This window comes from Dysidea avara, chromosome 5 (assembly GCF_963678975.1).
Source record: "Dysidea avara chromosome 5, odDysAvar1.4, whole genome shotgun sequence".
NCBI lineage: Eukaryota > Metazoa > Porifera > Demospongiae > Dictyoceratida > Dysideidae > Dysidea > Dysidea avara.
The window spans coordinates 26,687,352-26,711,444 of NC_089276.1; the positions used below are offsets into that span (position 1 = coordinate 26,687,352).

The window sequence follows — 24,093 nt, forward strand, 5'->3', positions numbered from 1 at the left end:
TACTATGGTTACTCCATCTACACAGCAATTTTCAGCTCATTCCTACAAGGGGTTTACCCTGTGGGCGTGACAGAAGTTTGATCTTATTTTATGCGAATAATCGGTCATAACTCCATGATTATCGAATTCCCACCAAACTTGGTACTGATATTCACTTTAATGAGCACTTTAAGGTGCCAAATTTCAGCAAGTGTTTGTATTTTATGGAAGATTTTGTAAAGTGTGTGAAAAGAAGAAGCAGAAGAAGTAGAATAAAAAAACTTGAAACTTTGGCCACTCATATCTCGGAAACAGCTGGAATGATTTTCTTTAAATTTCGTATGTAGATTCTCCTACTGCGCGGGCACTTCTGTACCAAATTTGGTTCCAATCGCATAAGAGATCATGGAGCTACATACGTGTGAAAATCGAGTTTTCTTTCTTCCTGTCAATATACTCACGGTGTTGCGTGCCGGCTTCTTGGGCCGCGTGTCTTGATACAAGTAGAGAAATCTATCAATCTGGAAGAAGTACTGGTAAGTGGTTTATTTTTTGAGATTTGTATTTTTCTATGTACATTTATCGCAGTCGTTCACCGTCGTGACGTATTAAAACGTAACAAAATATCATGTGTTTTTAGAATGTTTTCAGCAGTGCATATAGTCTATTAAACAACAATTTTTTTTATTTGTAATCAAACAGTTAGGGATCTCCCCAAAAGTGACGAGCGTCACCTAAAATGCTACCTTTAAAAAACATCCTAGAGATATCTTACTCGATGAAAATCCCCTTTATGGATGTTACAGCATTAAAAACAAGAAAACACCAGCGGTAGGACACAGAATTTTAAAAAAAATCATCAAAACTCTAATTGTCATCTGCCTGCCAGCCTGACCATACTCGCAAGGCTGGAGGTAAAACGAAGCAGCACACAGCCACCATTGTACGCCACAATAACAAACTCACCAGTGGCATTTGCCTTTTGGGGTTCCGACAAGTGTGTGGCTTCTGAGCCTTGTCTTTCCTTTTATTTTCTGGTCGGCTTCTTCTTGATGCAATGAAACCACATCAAGGCATTAATTTTCCGAATCAAACTAGCATATTTAATTTAAAAACGAATTAGGGATCCAAGAAATAAAGAGCAGTGAAACAAGTGATGAATAATGGTATTACAGCATAGCTCTATTGAAAAATCCCTACTTTGGCATTGAACAAAAATGAAAGTTCTAACATGCCAATGTAGGGATTTGCTATGCTGTAATACCATCGTTCATCTCTTATTTCACTACTTTTTACGGTTGGATCCCTACTTCATTTTTCTTAAAATTAACAATGTTTAAATATACTAGTTTATTTAGGAATTCATTAAATAACAACAAAAGCACCAGAGCTGTGAACCTGAGAACAAATTCAAAATCGGTTAACTGGCAACTAATAACTGGCAGTTAACTGGTTTCTGTGTAATACAGTGGTATTGGCAGACATAATGATACTCAACATGCCTGCTGGAAGCTTTAGGGTGGTACCAAAGTGACCATCAACATCCTGTCTTGCAATAACAATTATTGCAATCACATATTTATAATTGCAGTGAGGTTATGTTATGATGTTAACACTTGTCAGCAGGGGTAATTTATGGTTTACTGAGTGGGTGGGAAAACCAGTTTAAAGGCTTCTTAACCAGTAATAGGTATAACCAGTTTTTTGCATACTGGCAGGAGCTCATCGAGTCCGTAGGACGAGGGAGCATGTAACTCCGCATACTCACAACGTAAACAGCAAAATTCAAACATGGCGGACTTTTCTTAACATAGTATATTCCTTATATAGTAAAGGTTGTATCGTAGGGTAAAGAATTACGTAATAATCATGCCACAAATATGCAGCGCCTGGATTAATTCGTGAAAGAAAGGAATGGCAAGGAAGGAAACGTCGAGGAAAAGGCTTAACTAACGGAGTAAAATAGTGACAAGATGTTTTGGAGACTGCTAGGAAACATTCTTGCTTACCGCGTAATGTAAGTGGGCCGGCTATCAGTCCACGGTGGCAGCACAGAGTATCTGCAGTAAACACTGACGGAATCAAGTTTCATCGCTCACTGCTGGAGCAAGAAGACTACAGTATAACTATTGTGCCAGTAGTAATAGGTTTAGCGAGTATGCGCGGTATGTGTTTATCCTTATACGGTTATTGTTTAAATTACTATTAATAAATTGCGACGCCATGTTTGAATTTCGCCGTTTACGGAGTTACATGCTCCCTCGTTCTACGGACTCGATGAGCTCCTGATACTGGTTCACAGCAATAAAAAGCACAGGGTTAGTAACCCTGCTACACCTATATATGCCCTGTAGAAAATTTAGTTACCAACAATCACCCTACACCTGTAGAGAGAGTTCAACTACAAACAAGTCACCCTGTAGAAAGTTCCAACTACAAACAAGTCACCCTGTAGAGAGTTTGGCTACCAATACAGTGTTACTTATAATTTGTAATGTAATTGAACTCTTGTGGGATGTCTTCAGTGATTTTAAATTGTAAAAAAATGGGGAAAAAAGTGAGATTTCTGAGCTCGATCCCAAGACTTTTCATGATACATCAGAGCTCTAACCACTGTACCACCACTGCCAGCTGCCAGAACCCTGAATTGTTGACAAAAGATAAAATAAAAATAGTGATCTAGCCTATATTTAAGAATATGGCTGAATCCAAACCCAAACCCTAACCCTACTACTAATTGTGAGAAATGATTCCTTAGATTATAGTAGAGGGTGCACTATTGCCCTCTACTGTCTATGGAACCAATTGTGGTATAATATATCATATACTGTATATACATGCAGGGGTGCCTGCAGGCATGGAGTGTTGTGAAATTAATGCAAACTGTGACTGTAATTCTTTGCTGGGTTACTTGTATTGTAGCTGTGCTTGACTTGTTATGTAGCTGACCCCTCTACAACAAGACCTGAACTCCTGAAACTTGCAATGTAACTATTGTCTCTACTGGGTGACCTGTTACATAGCTGAACTGTTTACAACAAGACTTGCTACGTACAGGTACTCTACTGGGTAACGTGTTTAGTAGCTGAACTCTCTACTGGGTGACGTGTTCTACAGGAATACTTGAATGTAACTGAACTCTCTCTAATAAACTCTTTGCTGGGTTACTTGTAAGTAGGCTGAACTTTCTAAAGAGTGACTTGTTTGTTGATGAACTCGTGTTTGTTGCTGAACTCTGTATAGGGTGATTTAAAATGTAGTTGAATTCTGCATGGTGAATTGAAATTAGCTAAACTCTATACAGGCTGCCTTGTTACATAGCTGAACTCGTGAGTTGTCAGAGAGTTCAGTTATGCCAAGTCACGGTACCCTTTAGAGAGAGAGAGAGTACAGTAACATGTACAATACAAGTCTCCCTGTAGATAGTTCAGCTATATTACAAATCTCCAGTAGAGCTCAGCTATGGTACAAGTCACCCAGTAGAGCGTTCATTATGAGCTGCAAACAAGTCACTCTGTAGAGAGTTCCGCAGGAAGTTCCCCTAAATAAATGCATAGTTGATCAATTTTTTTAAAAATAATTATCTTCTTCCTAAAACAAGTGAAAAGTTAGTCTCACAGCTTTGGGACTTATACATGTAAAGAAGTGATATCTATACCCAAGCTATGAAAAAAAGGTGTGCATTCAAAAAGGCTATGGTGATAAAAGTTACTGTATGAAATCAAATGTGACAAGGTGGTAACCAATATATGACTGCAATGATTTCACAACTTTTCCACCCAATGGGGGCCATACCTTTTTTCACAGCTTGGCTCTGGTTTGGTATTTTACTTTGATTATTTCAACCAAAGAACGATAATACTGTACTACATACAGTGTAGTTACTACTCCAGGCTTTAGTGTTTATACAGTCTACACATGACTGCTAACACAGTAAACATATACAGACCTACCTGCTCATTAATAAATCAATCTGTTCATCCAAATCAACATCAACATTTTCCTATACAGAACAAACATAACATCTCTTGTCAAGAAAAGTATTACTACACTAGCTAACTAAAGTACTGAACATAACATACTAATCTACCATACTTGTCCCTAGAATAATAAACTAACAAGTCGAGACATGATAGCATCATATAACAAAGCTACATACACGTATGTGTCTACATTGTCACGATATTATAATTTGTATAATGCCCAAATAGGAATTTTTACATATAGCTATGTTGTATGTAGTGGTTGTGAGGTTTGTATCTGATTTGTAAACACGTTGCCTGAGGGCGCCCGGGACATCGTGTTTATACACATCAGATACATACAAACCTCATGGCTATGTCACATGTGGTATGGGATATACGCAGATCAAAGGCGCCCATTTGTAACATGCAAGGAGCAAGCTAATATTGGCTATTGGCAAGAAGTATGCATAATGTAGCGTTTGTTTCTTGGTATACCCTGTAAAAGCCACACAAAGTGTTGGGCAGCTGAAAGAAGGGCTCTGGGAACTATAACTTATTGATATTAATTCACACATTAGAGTACTTTATATCGATACTGAGGTGTGGGTTGAATTTTTGTTTGAGATCACAGGATGTTTAATGACGTGTGACAAACCTCCTCTGTCTTGTATTCAAGCTCATGTTACACTGACAAGATGAATATAACTCAAAACTTTAAGCCAGCACTTTGCCAAGCAGTATGTCACAGTTGATTGTGTTAACAGAGAGCTGAAAGCAATCTCAAACACCATGCAGCTGCCATGAAGGGGTGTCATGCATTTCTATATTCCCTCACACAATTCACTGTCTCTCCAACTGGAGGGTTCCATATAGCCCATGACTGCAGCTACTGATGGTTAAAGTACTGGTCATTGTTGCACGTTGTGAAATTTTCATGGATTTTACATGTACTTTCTCAGTCGCTGTGTTGAATGCAAAATCCATGAAAATTACGTACCGTGAAAACTTCCGCACATACGGTACCTAGCCATGCCACAATGATTTGTAAACTGGTTTACATGTTACAATGATGGCAGTTTTTTTATCTGCCCATGCCAGGACACCTGCATAATCTGGACACTTGGTAATAGTCCCAAAGTATCCCTTAGCATGAAAACTGGCCTAGAACACTTTAACAATCAGTTCCAAGGTGTCCTTATTACACAAGTCCCACTGTACACTAGTTTTGTCTATTAAATAGCTATGATATACACATGTAACTATCATACATGACTGTTGTATTAGGATGACTGTTTTATTAGAGTTCTTGATCTCTGATGGTGATCTTGTATGGTGGGTGTATCACATGTAATTAATCATTGCCCGAGGCTATTGACACTGATCGTTGGTGTCAATAAGCACCATCTAAAGCCATTGACACCAACTAGGTATAACTAGAATCTTTTGTGAGGCATTATTCTTTGTGTAAAATATTTTACGACAATTTTTCACAGCACCAGTATGGGTGCCATGATTTTCTTTAGGGAGATTCCTGTCATGAAAGATATACATAACATTGTTGGAATATCACACAGTACAACAATTCCAATGGACATTACTAAATCTTTCATGATATACACATCACAATAGCACAGTAAAAACAAACACATGGGTCATAAAAACTTACTGCTCCGAACAATTTTATCTTCTGAAATTCTCTCTTTTTGTTATCCATAATTGTCATAATGAAATTTTTAGCTGTATAAAATTAAATTATCATACAAAATTATCACACAATCACTTTGAACCACATTAAACACAACATACAAGTGTTCTCTATGTTTGACTTGGACATGTGTGACCAAAACATCAAACAGGTAGGAAAGCTGTGTTGTATATGGACTAAGTGAAATCATAAAGTTTTAAATCACCAACTGGTAAACATCTCCAACAAAAATTTAGTCCTGGAAAATCAATGTACAGTTTCCTTGCATGAAGAAGACAACTACTTACGTAATTGAAGATAAAAGAAAAGACAAAATGAAGAAGACAGATACACGCCGGAACCAGAAAAAGTATGTTCCCAGACCAATACATGCCAGCTGCTTATCATTATAAGCGCAGGCTGTAATTGGCCAGGTGACATTACGACTCATTACCATTAGTAGTGGCATCCACAGTATAGCCATGGTAACAGCTGTTTCCATAGATACCTCATATTTTATTACACTAGTGTTGGGACTATCATACAGTACAGTAGTACTGTATATTAGGGATCATGAAGATCAGGGCTTTTCTAGCCAAAATGCCAAAACCAGCCTCGATCCTTCATGACAGCTTGGCAGCATTGGTTAGGCACAGTAAATACTTAAGTTTATGAGGCCTAAATAGAAAAATTTTAAACTTCTATAGAAGCTTTTTGGAAGAGTTTGGGGGTTGTCTGAAGATGTTTTTGAGCTTAGTTTCCTACATCACCATTATTCTTACCTCATCAAGGATCTTTTGCATCACTGGTGGCTAAGGGAGGCCAATTACACCTATTATAGCTGGTAGCTTGCTAGAGCAATCTAAGAAAATTGCATTTTGAGTTATTTTAGCTAGCTAACTAGTTTGTAAAATATAAAATAAAAATCCGCCCTCCCACACTGCTATTTTGAGTACAGGAGAAAACTTTGTGGCCTAAACAGAATTTTACACTGAGTAACTAATTGATGCCTCCAGACCAACATAACTCGACAATGGATAAGGCTATGGGCTTGATTTCTTCACTGTTCGATGTCACTTCGTCCTAAGATGTACCTTTTCACGAAACCACAGTACATACAATAAACACATTAAGGACTTGCTTTTGTCCTCCTTTGTGTTCCAGTTCTTTTTACTGGCAATGCAAGGTTTTGATTTGTGATAGCGCAATGTGGCTTCCCTGTGGCTGTGTTGGCTTATATTGCCCATATTGTCTGTAGCAACTGGATTGATTGCAGAGATGCTTCTTGTACTGTTCTTCATTTGTAACACTGTGTAACAGACAAAGCATAGCTGAAAACAAAGTGCAATAGCCACTCCCTTTCCATTACGTAATTGATTGTTGGGGCGCATGTTCTGATGCAAAATTACTTTTATGGTGTTCCTGGCACCATTTTTTCTTTTAATGCAGTATGCACTGGTTCATTTGACATGATTATGTTATATTATAGAACTTTGCGTGGGCGAGATCAAAGGGAAAAGTGTACTTTAAATTTCATAAAGTACACTCTGAGCCGGCCAACTGCTTCATCGACCACAAAGAGTGCTTTATTGCACCGCAAAGAGTGCTTTATTCGTTCAATAAAGCACTCTTTGTGGGCAATAAAGCACAGTTGCTCACGTACCTTAGTATAGGCTAATAGCCTACGGGGCTCACGCCAGTACGACTAATCACCCAAGCCGGTGAAGGCTGATAGCCTCGCCGCGCTGAGTAATCAATCACCCCAGCCAATACGAGTTCCACCACTGGATTACTTTTATAGACATACCTAAATGCTTCGATGATGGGTGGGAGAAGGTAACGTTGCTGTTATGTTTGTTAATGTAAACGGACAAGTCCTGGAGATATCACGGAAATACTTCACCATGTGACTCACAATAGAATCGATTGTGGGTTGCGAGCAAAACCTGCCAAAAGACGCGATGAACGTCTACTATGCCAAACTACGGTGAAATACGCGTGAGTTACTTTGTTAAACTAGTTTGTGTGCGATCAGGCTGCTAATAGTTCATGCAACGCTTGTTAATTACGAGTCCTAGTGAATGGTGAAGCTACACGACTAGAAAGTTCCATAAATCATTTAAAGCATAGCCTTGCTCGTGCTATATGAAAAATAAAGTACGAGGCGCGGCCGAGATGCTAATAAAGCACGAGGCGAAGCCGAGTGCTTTATTAGCATCGAGTCCAAGCGCCAAGTACTTTATTTTTCATATAGCAATCGCGGCTATGCTTTAACATATACAAAAAGTAAACAAACAAGTAGAAGGAAAAGTTAGGAATTTTAAGTTGGATTAGGAAAAGAGTAGTGAAACAAAGGAATAGCTAAAAAGTGGTTAAACAAGGAAGGTTGCCTATACCTGCAGATATACGTTATAGGCAACCTTCTTTGTTTCACCACCTTTTAGATATTCCCTTGTTTCACTACGTTTCTTTTTCTTTGATTCCTAATCCAACTTAAAATTCCTAAGTTTCCTTCTACTTGTACTACACCTGTATATAGCACAGCTGGCACAAGTGACAGGTTATTACATTAGTTACTCTACAACTGTGGCTCTTCCCAGTAGCCAAACATACAAAGTACACTGTATATACAAAAAGACCCTTACCATTATTTCGGTCCTCTCCATTGAAAACAAATGACAGGTCTCCACGTTGCCAGGACATTTCATTGAAGTCCATTAAAGTACAGTCCACTCTGATCTTCTCACCACACTTGTGGATCTTACACAAATCAGATGGTAGTAATCTTGAAAGAAATGGCACTGCACCATATATGGTAAATGATGACAATGATGATATAGAACAACTCACCCCATGTGTGAAACTCCCACTTTAACTCAGCATAAAAATCACCCAACTAAAACATGAGATAGTTACATATATGTAAACAACACAGCAATATGATATACAACAGTATCTGAATCCCTGGAGATCAACTGGTATCAAACATTATACAGTAGTACTGTTTAAGTAAGGATCCTCCCATAAAATGACTAATGCTACCTAAAATCCCCCCTTTAAAAATCATCATAGAAACATCTTACGAGACAAAAATCACCTTCATATAATATTATTAGCCCATCTACACCATGTAACATCAAATACAACACTAAATACAAGAAAACACAGGTGGTCATATATAAAATTTTTAATAAAAAATTGCATAAACTCAAATTTTTATCTGCCCACAGTTGCAAGGCTGGAACAAAGCAGCATACACCACCATTTTATGCCACAATAACAAACTCACCAGTGGGATGTACCTTTCGTGGCTCTGACAAATGTCTACCTTCTGCACTTTGATATTCATCTTAAAGTAAATGGTCAACTTCTGGCTTAATGGACTGTAGCAAGAGTTCATAATATGACCTCTTGACTGTAGTATACCTGGTAGTATTGTAGCAGCTAACCTGGGCTTACATGTATAATAGCAATTGCACCACACCCCTTTAAATGATCAGAATGTGCCACAACACCTCTGCTGAGGCTATACCTCTCAACGGTTCAGTTTCGTAAAAAAAACAAGGTATTGTACTACGCCCCCAACTGTGAGCTGAGTAGTAAGATTGAGATACTCTAATACAGCAGTCACCATAAGTTAACAAACTAGTACAGTAGCAATAAAAGTAGTGAAAGAAAAGATGATAATAGATATGAGGGAAAATTTCTACTTGGCATTGCAGCAATGTGGGAAAATCTATGCTTTAGAATTAAAAAGATGGTGCCAATTTAGAGATTTTCCCTACATTGTTACAATGAAAAGAAGGGATTTCCCTCATACAGTACATACCACTCAAACGCAATGTCGTCTCACAAGAGTGCAAGCGATTAAAACACTTGTTAATTAAAAGGCGTAGCACCAGTTTCGCTCGTTTGGAATTAATACTTACCAACAAAACAGGTGCTACACCCTTTAATTAGCAAATATTTTAATCGCTCGTACTCTCACAAGATGATATTGTACAATACACTGTAGCTACTTGTTTCACTAATTTTATCCCACTTGATTTTTTAAATACACTATTAATTAATAATCTTGTAAACATTCACACTAACGTACAGTAGTACCTCATTCAAATTACTCATCAAGTCTTTCTTTCTTGATACCAAACCATCAACATATTGCTCACGAAATTTCTTCAAAACAGCAGCAACTACAGTAGAACATGACACATAATGTACTTAGACTGTACTGAAATAAAAGTGCTCCACATTCATAATAGTTGTAACACGGGCATGAGGGCTTTGCCTGATATGTATGCCCGAGGGCAGAGGGCATACATAACAGGCAAAGCCTGAATGCCCCGTGTTACAGCTAATATGTAACACTTATCAGGCTGATAGCCTGTGCTCGATGACAATGAACAGACATATCCTAGAGGTATCACAAAGAATTTTGGTTATGCGAGTTTAATGTTTTAATCAGTGCTATTGAATCGTTTTTGGAAAAGTACGGAGTTCACTAAGGCCTAGATAGCCAAGCTTGCTTGTAAAGTGGTTACTCCATGCGGAGTGGTGCTGTAGCTTCATGATGGGGGCGTGTCCATATTTGAAAACGTGTGGAAACGATCAGTGAATTCGTTATCCTTAATTGGGCTAAGGTGAGAACTAGTGCTATACATGTAGCTTATTCACTAGGCAGTACTGAATGTTTTTGAATATGGACCACGCCCCCATTGCTGATAACACGAAATTACCACTCTACACAAAGTAACTACTCTACATGCAAGCTTACCCATCTAGGCCTTTAGCTGTAATAAACGATTCAATAGCACTGATTAATACAATAAACACATGTAACAGAAATTCTCCGTGATATATCTAGAATTTGTCCGTCCAGCATAACCAAACGTATCCAGAATGTACTAGCTGCTGACCCATAATCAAATCTTTTTAGGCATGTATATATAATACATCCAGTGGTTGCACTCATAATTGGTTTGGGTGATTAATCGCCTATTGGCCTGATACAGATCATGTGTTACATAATAGCTGTAGCATGGGGCATTCAGGATTTTACCTGATATGTGTTCCCTCAGGCCTTCGGCTCTCGGGCTGTCAGCCATACATATCAGGCAAAGACCTCATGCCCGTGTTACAACTATTACTAATACGGGTACTGCCCAAGCGCAACATCTCACTCGCTTACACACGCAATTTTGCTCAAGATTTTTAAAATTGCTAATTAGGAGGCATGGCAACTGTTTCGCTTGCAATTCTCGTGAATGAAACAGCTGCCATGCCCCTTAATTAGTGATTTTTAAAGTCTCAAGCAAAATTGTGCATGCGAGCGAGTGTGACGTTGCGCTTGGGCAGTACCATACATTACATACGTATATTATGTAATCAAACTCACTAGTTTCCCTCTTCCCATAACTGATGGCCTCATCCAGTGGTAGCCATCCATCACAATTCTTAATCTTCACTACCACATTGTGTTTGAGTAGTAAATCAATGATTTCTGTGAGTAAAGAATATAACTGACTCTACCCCCAAACACAGTTAAAATTTTAATCCATAACCGGTGCATGCCGGCTATGGGGCTGTGGGTACACACTTGGTTTCCCAAAATTGTTTCCGTAGAAACGTGTGTGCATGTACCTATTTACTTATGTTTGTCTGTCAACCCAATGGTAGGTAAGCCTTAGATTTTTTACGAGTTTAAGATACGGGTGTAGCATTCTTTACAATCTTTAGGAAGAACTACCTTCCTATTGGTGTGTTTAACAACTAAAAACAACATATGGTAGCAGGCCTTGTAGGCCACCAAGGATACTTGAGTTGAAAGGGAGCATGTCCCCTCCGTATACAAATGATAATATAGAGCAGCCTTGAGGCTTTGTCTAAAGAATACGTGTAGAATAAACAACAGTTCTATACAGCTAGTTTATAAAAGTAGCATAACATCAACTAAGCCAACTCGTGTAGCGTAAGTTACTGAATGTCAGAATGTTAGTATATGACATGTATCATTAGTTAACAAGTAATGTGACTAGACCCACTATAGTCTACAACTAATTGACTGTTCAATTAGGGTAGATAGTTAATGATACTACTGTACGTGTCTCTCAGACAGTAGCAGTTTTTCATGTAGAAAGTTAGAATTGGTAAAATAATTTCAACCAGTAAAATACAGTACACATGTACCATATCATCACATACACGCTAACCTGTATAGCCTTTCATGATGGCAATGTGAAGTGGAGTGTTTCCTACAAGAAATAACATGTACACTATACATGAGCTATCTTATTTAATGACTTACTAATCAAAATAAAACAATAATCCACGTAAACAGTCAATGCCATATGTGACCCAGTCTGGGAAAAACAGTCTTATCGCCTATTTAAAAGTATCAAGAAACACCGGTTTTAAGTATTTAGTGTGTTGTAGTTCACCAATGGTTGAAGCTATGTATACCAAATTTTCACACGCTTTACACCAATTCCTTAACTTCTAGAGCATCCACTGTGCAAGTAGCCAGCAGCTAAGTTTCCCACTATTTTAGATAGCTTTTAAACTGAGGTTGGCAAGCTCCAAAAGGAAAGGGAGGCGGGGGACCAGAAGGAGGGCAAGGGGCTGTTCAAAAATTGAAAAGGAAGGAGTAGGCCAAGTTATGGGCCAATCAGGTCTCAAAACTGGCTTAAATGAAAGAATTCACAGTACAGGTGTTTATTCAACACCACAGAGCTGTACAGCCACATACAGCCATCCTCAGGCTGACCACAGCTCCATTAAGGCCCCACACCGCACGTACGGATCACCACTGTGCTTGTGAAAAGCAGCCAGCAAAAGCAGACCACTCAAGTCTAGCTGATTTTGATTATGAAATTAGATAGTTTATTAGTGTAGCTGTTAAGGCTCAAATGAATACCAGTTTACTGTATTCGAATATTTGCTCAGCTCTAACAAAATTAGTCGAATAATCAGTGTAAGGTTTCATTGCAATTCAGTAATTAAGGTGGCCACTACCAAGAAGCCTACAAATAACCACAAACAGCTTTGTGGCTTCGTATGAATAACTTTTCTAAGAAAGAGATGCCATAATTCCCTTTCTGAAAGGATTATCACAGGCGATACTGCGCTAGAAAGTGATTATAACAAAATAGAAGTAGCCGGAGTAAGCCACAAATCCGTATAAAGTCTTGTGCTTACGGCGATTCACCGTGGAATTAGTACATCTTCACCAATTAGCGGCTGCCTAATTCTATTACTACTTTTCGCTTTATCACCATAGTCCTATACTTTCATTAGAATTACCTTCCGCTTCGTTAATTACTGACAGCTAATCAGTGTCACCATATAAATGATTACGTGCGAATAATCGTTTGTTAATTTTCTTATTCAGCTACAAAGCAAACGAATATTAACCCAAATATTCGGCTAATCATTTGAGCCTTAGTAGCTGTCTGTTCTTAGTGAAAAATCGAATCTGCTGACATGGGCGATAAGACTGGTTTTCCCAGATCCAGTCACATATAAAGAGCGTAATCTTTATAAAAAAAAGTTGTGAAATCAAAGGTGGCAGCCAAAGAATAGACACAACGATATTTTACAAGTACTACTTTCCATAATTAATTGGTTTATCATGTAAGCAGGACAAAAAAATTTTTGGATGTAAATAATCACCCATAACTCTGTAAATGTTTATCTCATTCACACTGCAGACTTAAGAATGCAAATTCACTATAATACACCCTTAATGTACGCCCAATTTCAAGGCATGCTTGAATTTTATACAGTTTTTTAAGAAGTGTGCAAAAAGAAGATACTATAGGTCCCCCGAATGAAGGAAAAAACTAAATCACGCCAAACAGTATAAAAATCATCCCAATTGGAGAAAATAATACATATGGTACAGTACATATATGCAAACTTTATTTCTGTAATATACCTACATTGTGGCACACCAGCTTTTTTTTACTATAACAACTGTGTCTAAGTCTGTGTACATGTGCGCATGCATGTGTGCGTGTGTGCATGCATCAGAGTCACACCATCAGCATTCAGAATTGTAATGCAGTCAAGTGGACACACAGTAGTGTCACACATACTCAAAACTGCTTGTCTGAAGACAATCATCCCTCATGATCTCCACCCCAACCACATGGAAGGTACACTCATCCAACCAGGGGATGCCTTATTGCTATATGAAGGCTCTAGGAGGGCAAATAGGTCATTAACAATATATTGTAGGGACCTGAGTCATAGACTTGGTCCACCTCGAGCATGCATAATAATAAGCCCTCTCGTTGACTTGCTTTGTAGGCTTGCAAAGCCAACACAAGGGAGTCCCCAAATCCTGCCTACTTTCCACTACATGACACAGTCAGGGGGACTCCCTTGCATTGGCCTTGCAAGCCAATAAGAGGGCCTTCCTACATACACTACACACACTTGCACACACACACACGCACGCACGCACGCACGCACGCACGCACGCACACCCACACACACACACACACACACACACACACACACACACACACACACACACACACTTGCACACACACACACACCCACGCACACACACACACACACACACACACACACACACACACTCACACACACACACACACACACACACACACACACACACACACACACACACACACACACACACACACACACACACACATACACACACACACTTGCACACACACACACACACACACACACACACACACACACACACACACACACACACACACACACACACACACACACACACACACACACACACACACACACACTTGCACACACACTTGCACACACACACACACACACTCACACACACACACTCACACACACACACACACACACATACGCACGCACGCACGCACGCACACACACACACACACACACACACACACACACACACACAGACACACACAGACACACACACACACTTGCACACACACACACAGACACACACACATACACGCACACACACTTACCATGAGTGTCTAAGCTGTCCATATTGTCTTTAGTAATCAATTTCTGAACAGCATTCAAGTCACCCTGGAATACAGCGTAGTGTAGAGCAAAGTCTTCTTTAGAAGTGGCAGGATCAAAGTTGGCTACACTATCTTCTATTTCATAGTAAGAAAAGGTGCTTGGTCTACGTCGTGAGAAGATTCCATTCACTTCATCTTTTCCATCTCCAGTAGTCAGCAAAGATGTGGCCATGTTATATATGATGGTCAGTCTGTCACTAAAAACATTCACTGCTATTTATATCCTAAAACAAAAACAACCTTGAGGCTGTAGAAAAAGGCACTGCCAAGCAAAGCAGGATCAATCAAACAAGCTTATTCAACATGACTGGTAAGAACAAGGACTGTTATCAAGTTGCGGCCAAGTGAATGCAGCATTACCCATTCTCTTTGTATCTAGCTATAGCTATATAATAACACTAGAGCAAACACACATGCAACTGTTATTAAATTGTCATTTGGCCGCTTTTTAAAATCACACACTACGATGAGCGAACCATGTTCCCATGATATTGCCCGGAAAATGCGTAGGTTAAATCCTAAGCGGCACCTTTGAATGCCCATACAAAGGTGGTATATACATACACTGTATGTGAAAACAGTACATGTAAACACATAAACACAACAACTTTTCCATACCTTGCACGCATCGTATACAATATCTTTCAAGTTTTTTCTTGATCCTTCCAGTCTCTCTACACGAGATCTAATATCGTACATCTCCTTGATGAGTCTATGTGTGTAGCAAGAGCATATTATAATAATCATACGTCTGTAAAAATATGTGCTCCCTAACACACGCTACAACAGATATCAACACATTTAAGCTGACATCTGCTCAGTTTAGTGAATTTGTTGGATTAGTGAAACTCATTGATTATACAGAGGCTAGTTCAACTACTCTAATAGAACATACACCTGTCAAAATACTACAATAGAACAGTCACTTCTACTGTTCGGATTAGTGAGTGTTCAGGTTACTGGAGGTCAGATTAGCGGGGATCGACTACAAACACACTATACACACAGAACTTGGAACACACATCTAGAGCACACATATTCTGTAGCCAATTTTGCATCACATTTGTATGCACGTCCACCTATACAAACTTTATAAACACAGTAACATAAAAATTGACCACAGTACATAGCACACAATATACCCACTTGTAGCATACTTAACATGCAGAGCTAGGTAATCTATCCCTTCTTCAGTTCTGAAATAAACAACTGATGGTGTCTCCTTAGTACTCCAACAAGAAGATCATCCAGTTTATCCATACATTTGAAAAGTGTCTGTATCTGTAACACACACAGGCACAAGCACTGAACAGAAAAACCTTATAATCTGTGATTTTGAACTTTATAATATAAAATCATGATCTTACCTGAGACCCTGGCTTTCAGATAACTGAAAAGTTTGCACTAACATTAAAACATTAAAAAAACTTAATAATTAAGTACAGTTTTAATGCACTCAAAACTCCAAATATCTCTAACTGCTACAGAACATTCAACTACTCTAACGCCTCATTCACACTATATACCTTCTACCACTTGTAACCCAGACACAGCATGGCACAATTCAGTATAAACTACAGTGTGAATGAATGCCAAGCTGGGACCAGTTAAGCACGACAAAACAAGATGAGATACACTGGTATGTAACATGAATGCATTTTGGGACACTCAACAACCTAAGTTAACAATAATAATTTGCTTTAGTTGTAAGTATTTCATATCTTCTAATGGCAAACAGAACAATCATTTATTGTTTGGATAAACAGAATTTCTGTACATGTATCCTGCGATCTCGCTATCGATGCACCATTAAACAATATTTAACTTTACAAAATAACAACTTCCACCATGGAACTCAGCCACAACTAACTTAAGAGGATACATCACTCCATATAGCATACCACTACTTACCCATTTTGGATAAGTGCTAAAAGCTTGCTCAATTTCTTCCTGTGACCCTACAGGCAGTTGGTCCAGGTGTAGACTAATTGTTCTCACTACTCCAAAGTAGCCAATAATGGACAAGTTAACATGTTTGTCATATAATTGTAGTAGTGGAAACAGACTGCATTAAGAAAATAAATTAATGATCTAGATATATACAAACTAAGCCACAAAATATCAGTTCAAGTATGTACAAGCATTTCATCATATCAACTTACATTGAGGCTTGTTGTAATGGAGTGATCCCATTCATACCAGCATTAAACGATAACATTTTATAACCAAGTGGAGTAATCTTTGTGTTCCATCCAACTGCATATTCTCCAGTCTGCACAGCATGTATAGAAGCATGTCCATATGTAACATACTACATACTACACAAAGGCATACTTGTACTATACTACTTGAATGCATGCCACAAACATACGCATGCAAAACACACAATGTAACATACATGCTATGCTACACCACACACACACACACACACACACACACACACACACACACACACGCGCGCACGCACATTCATACCATGTATGATTCAAAATCCAGCACAGTTGCAATAAGCAAACTATGATCCTTCAACACTTAAGCTTCTTCCACTGTATGCTAAAGATATTGATAAATATACGAAAACTGCCAAGCTGTAAAAAGGGTGTGGTCTTTAAAAGCCTGCATGAAAAAGTTGTGAAATCAAAGGTGGTGGCCAAACAATGATGTCAATGCCAATCAATAATGGTTGAGTATTATTAAATTGTTTGGCATTAACATTTTTGCCATTATTTCTTGGCTGCCACCTTTGATTTCACAACTTTTTTCTCCTGGGCATACTAAACACCGCACCCTTTTTCACAGCTTAGTTGTTGTGTGGATTTCAATTCTCTTTGTATTATGCAAAAATAGTCGTCCATAATACTGTGTTTATCAGATTAGCACCAGACTTAGTACATAAATTAGCAAAATAATACATCCTTAATACGTACATACCATATTTCAAGGCAATTAAGGTACGTGTCTACGTTGTATAACGGTTTTTGTGAAGTGAGCATACACTGCACATCTAAGCCCCCAAAATGAATAATCATAAACAAAGAAATCAAGCCAATCACAAAACCATAAAGCAATTTTGCTCAAATTCAATATTTGAGGGGTGCTAAAGTTGGAGGGAGTAAGTATTGTAAAAAACGTTCTATTTGGAAAGGGAACATGAAACTATGTATGCTTAAAAATTTGTTTTCTTTTGTTCTTCCTGTAAATACAGTATACCCACAGCATGGCATGCTGGCTTTCTTAATACACAACCATGTGTGTTAATAAAACTACATGTACCATAATCTATGTATGTACACACCTTAATCCCAACTATCTGTACTTGTATTGTAACTTCTCCATAAGTCTTCTTCTTACTGAGACTATAAAGTGTGTCAATGTCTTCTCCCTTGGTGTCAAGCTAACACCCTGCACATCAAATAGTTGATGCAGTGTAATATACATGCACAGGTACTACATATATGCACTGAAGGCTAGTAAACTAAAGCTACAACTTATTCAATATGCACCAGGTAACATTGCAGCTACATATGCTTGTTATAATAAACAGACAAGTCCTAAAGATATCATGGAAGAGTTGACTTTTCGTGAATTTCAGAGAATTTACAAGTATTTTAATGCTATAAAGTGGTTTAAAGACTAATTACAACATATACTAAAGGCTTAAAGGGTCAGCTTCATTGTAATATGGTTAACAGTAACATGGGTATGGTCCATATTAATAACGTGCCAAAACGCTTGTGTATGCACAATAAGACTAGTTCTCACCTTCAACTAGTGTTTCCCAACTTGTAGAATGGCAAGGATATTGAAATGCTTCCATCTGAGTGTTTCTTGTAGCCAAACTCCAACTCATGACAATAATTTTGTGAGCATGAATTGATTCCCATAATCGATTTCAGTCTGAGGTTTTATAAAACAAACTGGGTGGAACCGCTACCTTGTGAGTTAGAGGCAAACACAAAATCAACACAAGTACATCAATCTACACTATTACAGTGGCGGATCTGTGGAGCTGTGTCCCCCTCCCCAAACAATATGATTATATAAGATCAAGATACTCTAATAGAGCAGTCAGTGAAATACTCTAATAGAACAGTCACCACATGCAAATCCTCTACAGTTGCTTTGTATGAAAACTTGCACCGCTTAGCCTGCTAGGAATTGTTGCAAATGAAATGTACATAGTTTTTTATATGACAATTTACTTTAGGAGAACTCGTGACTGTCACTGATTACTACAGCTCTTGATCAATGTGTGTAAAGCATTGTAACATTAACTGGTATTCCATAGCTAATCTGTTAGCTGGCTAGCTAGTCAGAACTGGGTATATTATACATGTATGAAACTGCATGAAACTGATGAAGGCTACACAATTATAATTTGTTTTGTCTAATGATGCAAGGTATTGTGTGTGTGTGATTGTGAGATCATCAGGCATATTATATATGACCAAATGCTTAATATGTTAAGTAGCACTCGGATTACTTGCATTTGACATAGAGTACTTAAAAGGGATGGGAAACGCAATAATGTGACATCACAAAACACGTCCATTTTCATTGGGCGAATGTAGGTTACGTCACAGACATCTTCGTTATGGGTGAAAAAGGGCACTGCTAACTGTTTATCAAAGATTCAGTTAATAATTACAAGTTTCGTTGGAGGAGACAGGTGCTTAATGGATAGCTGGTTAGTTGCACTGTTAGCAATGAGTTTGTTTGGCGTGCACAGAAACAAGCACAGCTACCAAAAATCCATCAAAAGGTGAAAATTGTGGAAAATTACAGTATAAACCAGTTTATTTTTACTCTAAAGTAGATTAACTCAAACCATTGTGCCAAATAGGAAATGTACTGAGAATCATAACTTTAGTTTTTCTTCAAATATTGAGTAGCTTGCCTTAAACTGGTTAATTGTCACTGAAAGTTTAAACAACTTAGTGTCTACTTAGGTACAGTTCAAGCTAATCTGTGTTTCCTTTGTCAGGAAGCCACCCAAAAAGTGGAATCGAACACAGGAGAACTTTACTAAAAGAGTGAGTCTCCTAAATTCACCCAATATTGGTGAGACTCTAAATGATGTCATTTCACAATATGGTGTTGCATAAGCAGAGACATAGCCAGAATCCGGATTTTCTGAGCCTGTATAGGCCTAGGCATCAATAATGCTGCATTGGGAGTGCTGTGAGTGGTACATAGAAATATACCTAATAAAAAGTCACTTCTCTCACAGCTATAGCTAAGCTGCTGACACTAAATCACTCTCTGATAGCTCAAATAGAATTAATTCATGGAAGAGACCTGTCATTAAAGTCATGTCATGTATATATTGTACATGCATTGGTAACAGTCTGGCTATGGTCCTATGTATCAAATGAGTTGTGATGAACACATACATACAATTATGAAGGAATGCATTTCACTTGCTAGTTGTTATAGCTGCAGTGGTGGCCGGTGTATGCTAGCCAGTGTTCATGTTGATGCTGCTGTCAGTATAACTAATGTAATGGCTAGAAGACAACTAAAACTATGTAGTAAAAAACCATCAGCAACAAATAGCGCACAACAAGAGACAAGCTAAGGTGAGTTAATGCATGTGTATAATGCATGCAAACAATCACTATGTACGTAGTTACAGATAAGTTATGATAGCAGCCAGCCAGAGTAGATTCCACAACCTTGTCTAAACACCATTAATAGTGACCTTAGCAGTATAACTCTATCAAGTGGTTGGACACAGATCAGAGACACACCTAACATTGTACTGTGCCATACCATCTGTAACTCTAACAGCAGTGCAGCCATGGAAACTACAATAACAATATTTGATGACTTTTGACATGGAAATGTCACTATTATGAAAAAGAGGTTAAAAGCTGTAGCATTTTGTCCTCTCTGCCATCTCATATCTGCAATGTTGATGTTGTCTTAAAAGTAATAAAGAAACTATCAGTAGTACATGTATGTATTGGAAACTGTGATGACAAATTTGAGGAAATAGTAGAACATAGAAAAGGCACATTTTTAATCATATCAGGTGAAACAGCTGCAACAATTGATAGCCATGAAATTGCATTCCAAGATAGAACTATCTCTAACATTATTCGTCACGTAGAATGTGACATATTTGTTGATACAGAAGATGGACAGTAAAAAAAAGGAATTATCGGCCGATCTTAAGAGCAATGTACCACCAATACAAGCAGACAACAATAGCAGAAAATTAAAGTAGTAGTCATACCAACAACAAGACCTATACTCTTACAAAATTAAAGGAATGTCAAACTAGACTGCAGTTGGCAGAGGAGCAACTAGCTAAAGCACAGCAGATATCAGATCAATACATTTAAGTTGATGAAGAGGTGCATAATGACCTTCTCACCACCGTGAATAAAAATGCTGCAGATATCAACAAAGCTCTGCCAAATAATTCATTCAGTCAACTATTCTGGAAGCAGCAAATAATTGCAGTAATTTACAACAGATGAGATGGCACCCATTGGTGATAAGGTGGTGCCTTTCCATTCAGCTAAGATCACCATCAACATACAAAGTAATGTGTCAGTCTGGGTTGCTAAAGCTGCCATCACAAAGAACCCTACGAGACTATACTCATGTGATCAAACCATCATCAGGATTTTCAGATGAAGTAGATGAGATGCTTATGGAAGAGGGTAAAATAAATGAAATTGAAGAATGGCAAAAACATGTAGTGTTAATATTTGATGAGATGCATATTAAGGAAGATTTGGTTTTTTTATAAAACTACAGGAGAACTGAAAGGATTTATAAAATTAGGAAACATTAGTGATCACCTTTTACAGTTGGAAAGTGCCCTCAGTGATGACTGTGCTAGTCAGATACCACCACTTGCTAACTCAATGTTAACTTTTATGGTTACAGGTGATTTTATAGACCTACACTTTCCATATGCTCAATTTCTATGCAAGAATCTCACCAGTGATCTTCTATAACTCTCTTGTGTGGGAGGCTGCTCAGCGTCTGGAGAGTTGTGGATTCAAAGTGCTTGCAACCACCTGTGATGGAGCATCTAACAATCGTCACTTTATCAGTATGCATATAGCAACTACAAATCTTCACTAGTATATAAGACTGTAAACTCCTACTATATTAAGATAGACATCCCTCATCTTATGAGCACTGCAAGAAACTGCTGGTCTAATCCAAAGTGATGGGTATATATTACTTAGTAATCCTATGTGTACCCTCATTTATCTGAAATTGGAAATGACTGTTCTATTAGAGTATTTTGAGTACAGGCACAATGTTCCATAAAAGTATTTCAACAGAGCTCATGCAGTATATAAATGTATGTGGTTCATTTATCCAAACAATTCATTTATATGTACACTCACCATTTCCTGGAATTCAGATAACCACTGTACATGTACGTAGGTACAGTTATGCATAACTATTGATATAGAATGAAGGAGAAGATATTAGCTGGAGCCATCTGAAATAGTTCTGACACATTAAATGTTACAAATTACACTGAATGCATCACAAACCTGAAGTTCTATAGAAGACTATACAAAAAAATGCCTGAGTTTAAGGATGATAGATTCAAAGTTAGTAAATGCTTGGCAATGACAATGGATTAATTACCTTGAATCTTTTGCAGTGGCTTGAAAATGATTTTATTGGGTACTTAAACAAATGGGAGGATAGTGCAAAGTCAAGAACAGGATTCTCTGAAGGTGAAAAATGATGATGACTCTAAGTAGAGAAACATCAGAGGGAATTAGAATAGCAGGTAACTATATAGTACATAATTCATGTCTATTATGCTTTTTCTAATACAATGTTTACAGTGAAGTCATTTTGTAAAATGGCACAGTATCTTTTGTAACTTCCAGGAGTGGATAGCGTGTTGTCCAACAGGTCATGTTGTCAAGATTTACTTGAATAGTTCTTTGGGAAACAGTGACAGCAAGGGGCAATAAATGACAACTCAAAATTTCCAATAGTTTGAGTGCAATACATCAGCCATACAAATTGCCAGCTCTATAGCTCTGGCTCCAGTTTGTGGCAATTGTAGGGGAACCAACTCAAAGAAACAACCTGGTGAATTGCATGTTGCAAGTGAATTGGAGCTTCCACTTCCAAAGAGACCACGATACAAGAAAATCAAAAAGTCTACTTAGTTGATCTGTTCTGTAGTTATACATGTAGCAGCTGCTGAATGTGTATTATATCATGTACTGAATGTATACCATAATAATGATAATACACTGTACATATTATGATTCTTTTATGTAGAGGAAGCTGATATGCTGTAATATAATGTTTGGAGAAACAAATAAACTATGTGAGTGATGCTTCAGACAACTCCTTCCGGCCTACAATTGTTTATTTAATGCTTGTTGAATCTGTGAATGGAATACTGCCTCAACCATTAGGCCAAATGGTTGAGCTATCACAAGCCATAGATGTGACTTCTAGGAGGAAGCAGTTAGTATATGAATGCTCCACAGAATTCTTATCATGGTCTAAAAGTCATTCTCAAGAAGCTTGTCTTTTTTCGAAGATGCTAGTCGATATGCAGAGCCGCTATTTTTCAGCCAAACAGTCTAAAATAGGTAAGCCAGGATGGAGGGAGAGTGTATGGAGAAAATTCCATGAGGTTAGAAGTTCTGTTGACTTGGAGACAGTGTGGAAAATGCTTCCCCTACTATTCATCATTCTACAACTAGGTAACTATGGACAATTATACAATGGACAATTATACAATGGACTATGTCACGAGTAATGAAATATAACCAGAAATAGATTGTGTTTCCTATCCCTTTTAAGTACTCTATTATCTATGATTATACATGTATGAAACTGCATGATACCGATGAAGGCTACAAAATTATAATTTGCTTTTTTTCTTCTTATGATACAAGGTATTATGTGTGTGTGTGTGTGTGTGATTGTGAGATCATCAGGCATATTATATAGGTCAGTTCAGTAGCTAAAAGTTGACCAAATGCTTAATATTCTATGTAGCACTCAGACTACTAGCTTTTGACAATCTGAAAAATTAAATCTTCATCAGCGTCTGGGGGGCTGTACTCTCACACCCTTGCATCTACCTTCCCCTTTGAATAATCCTGGGCATGCCCATTAGAGCTACTTGAATTTTGCCATGCTCAATTTCATCATTAAAATGCCACTCTGACCAATGCACATGGCTTTTTTTTTGTTCTCAACACATTGTTTAGAGCAGTGTAGCTAGTTACAGGGTTGATGTCATTAGAGATTAGATTATCAATTTTTGTCAAAATACATGGGTACACAGAAGGATACAGCCTGCAAACATGTTCCCCACACACATAAAGACAACATATATACACACAGGACAAGTAACCACACAGTTGCAAAATACAAAACAGAACAGTCAAAAATA

General features: G+C 38.0%; 2 protein-coding genes across 3 annotated transcripts in view; one reads left to right on the plus strand and one right to left on the minus strand.

Annotated features, from left to right (window-relative positions):
* LOC136256907 (ankyrin repeat domain-containing protein 13C-like) overlaps nucleotides 1-18,266 on the minus strand; it is a 230,799-nt gene extending 212,533 nt beyond the window's left edge. Inside the window, exons 1-9 of the mRNA XM_066049971.1 lie at nucleotides 17,980-18,266; nucleotides 16,847-16,956; nucleotides 16,596-16,749; nucleotides 15,842-15,965; nucleotides 14,625-14,875; nucleotides 11,838-11,879; nucleotides 11,024-11,128; nucleotides 9,736-9,821; nucleotides 8,479-8,524 (exon numbers count right to left, since the gene is read on the minus strand). Of these exons, the coding sequence (XP_065906043.1) occupies nucleotides 8,479-8,524; nucleotides 9,736-9,821; nucleotides 11,024-11,128; nucleotides 11,838-11,879; nucleotides 14,625-14,856 (511 nt within the window). The 5' untranslated portion in view covers nucleotides 14,857-14,875; nucleotides 15,842-15,965; nucleotides 16,596-16,749; nucleotides 16,847-16,956; nucleotides 17,980-18,266. The remainder of the gene's footprint in view (nucleotides 1-8,478; nucleotides 8,525-9,735; nucleotides 9,822-11,023; nucleotides 11,129-11,837; nucleotides 11,880-14,624; nucleotides 14,876-15,841; nucleotides 15,966-16,595; nucleotides 16,750-16,846; nucleotides 16,957-17,979) is intronic.
* Nucleotides 1-24,093, plus strand: part of LOC136256908 (transitional endoplasmic reticulum ATPase-like) — a 196,530-nt gene that overhangs the window by 151,548 nt on the left and 20,889 nt on the right. The gene's annotated exons all lie outside the window — the stretch shown is intronic.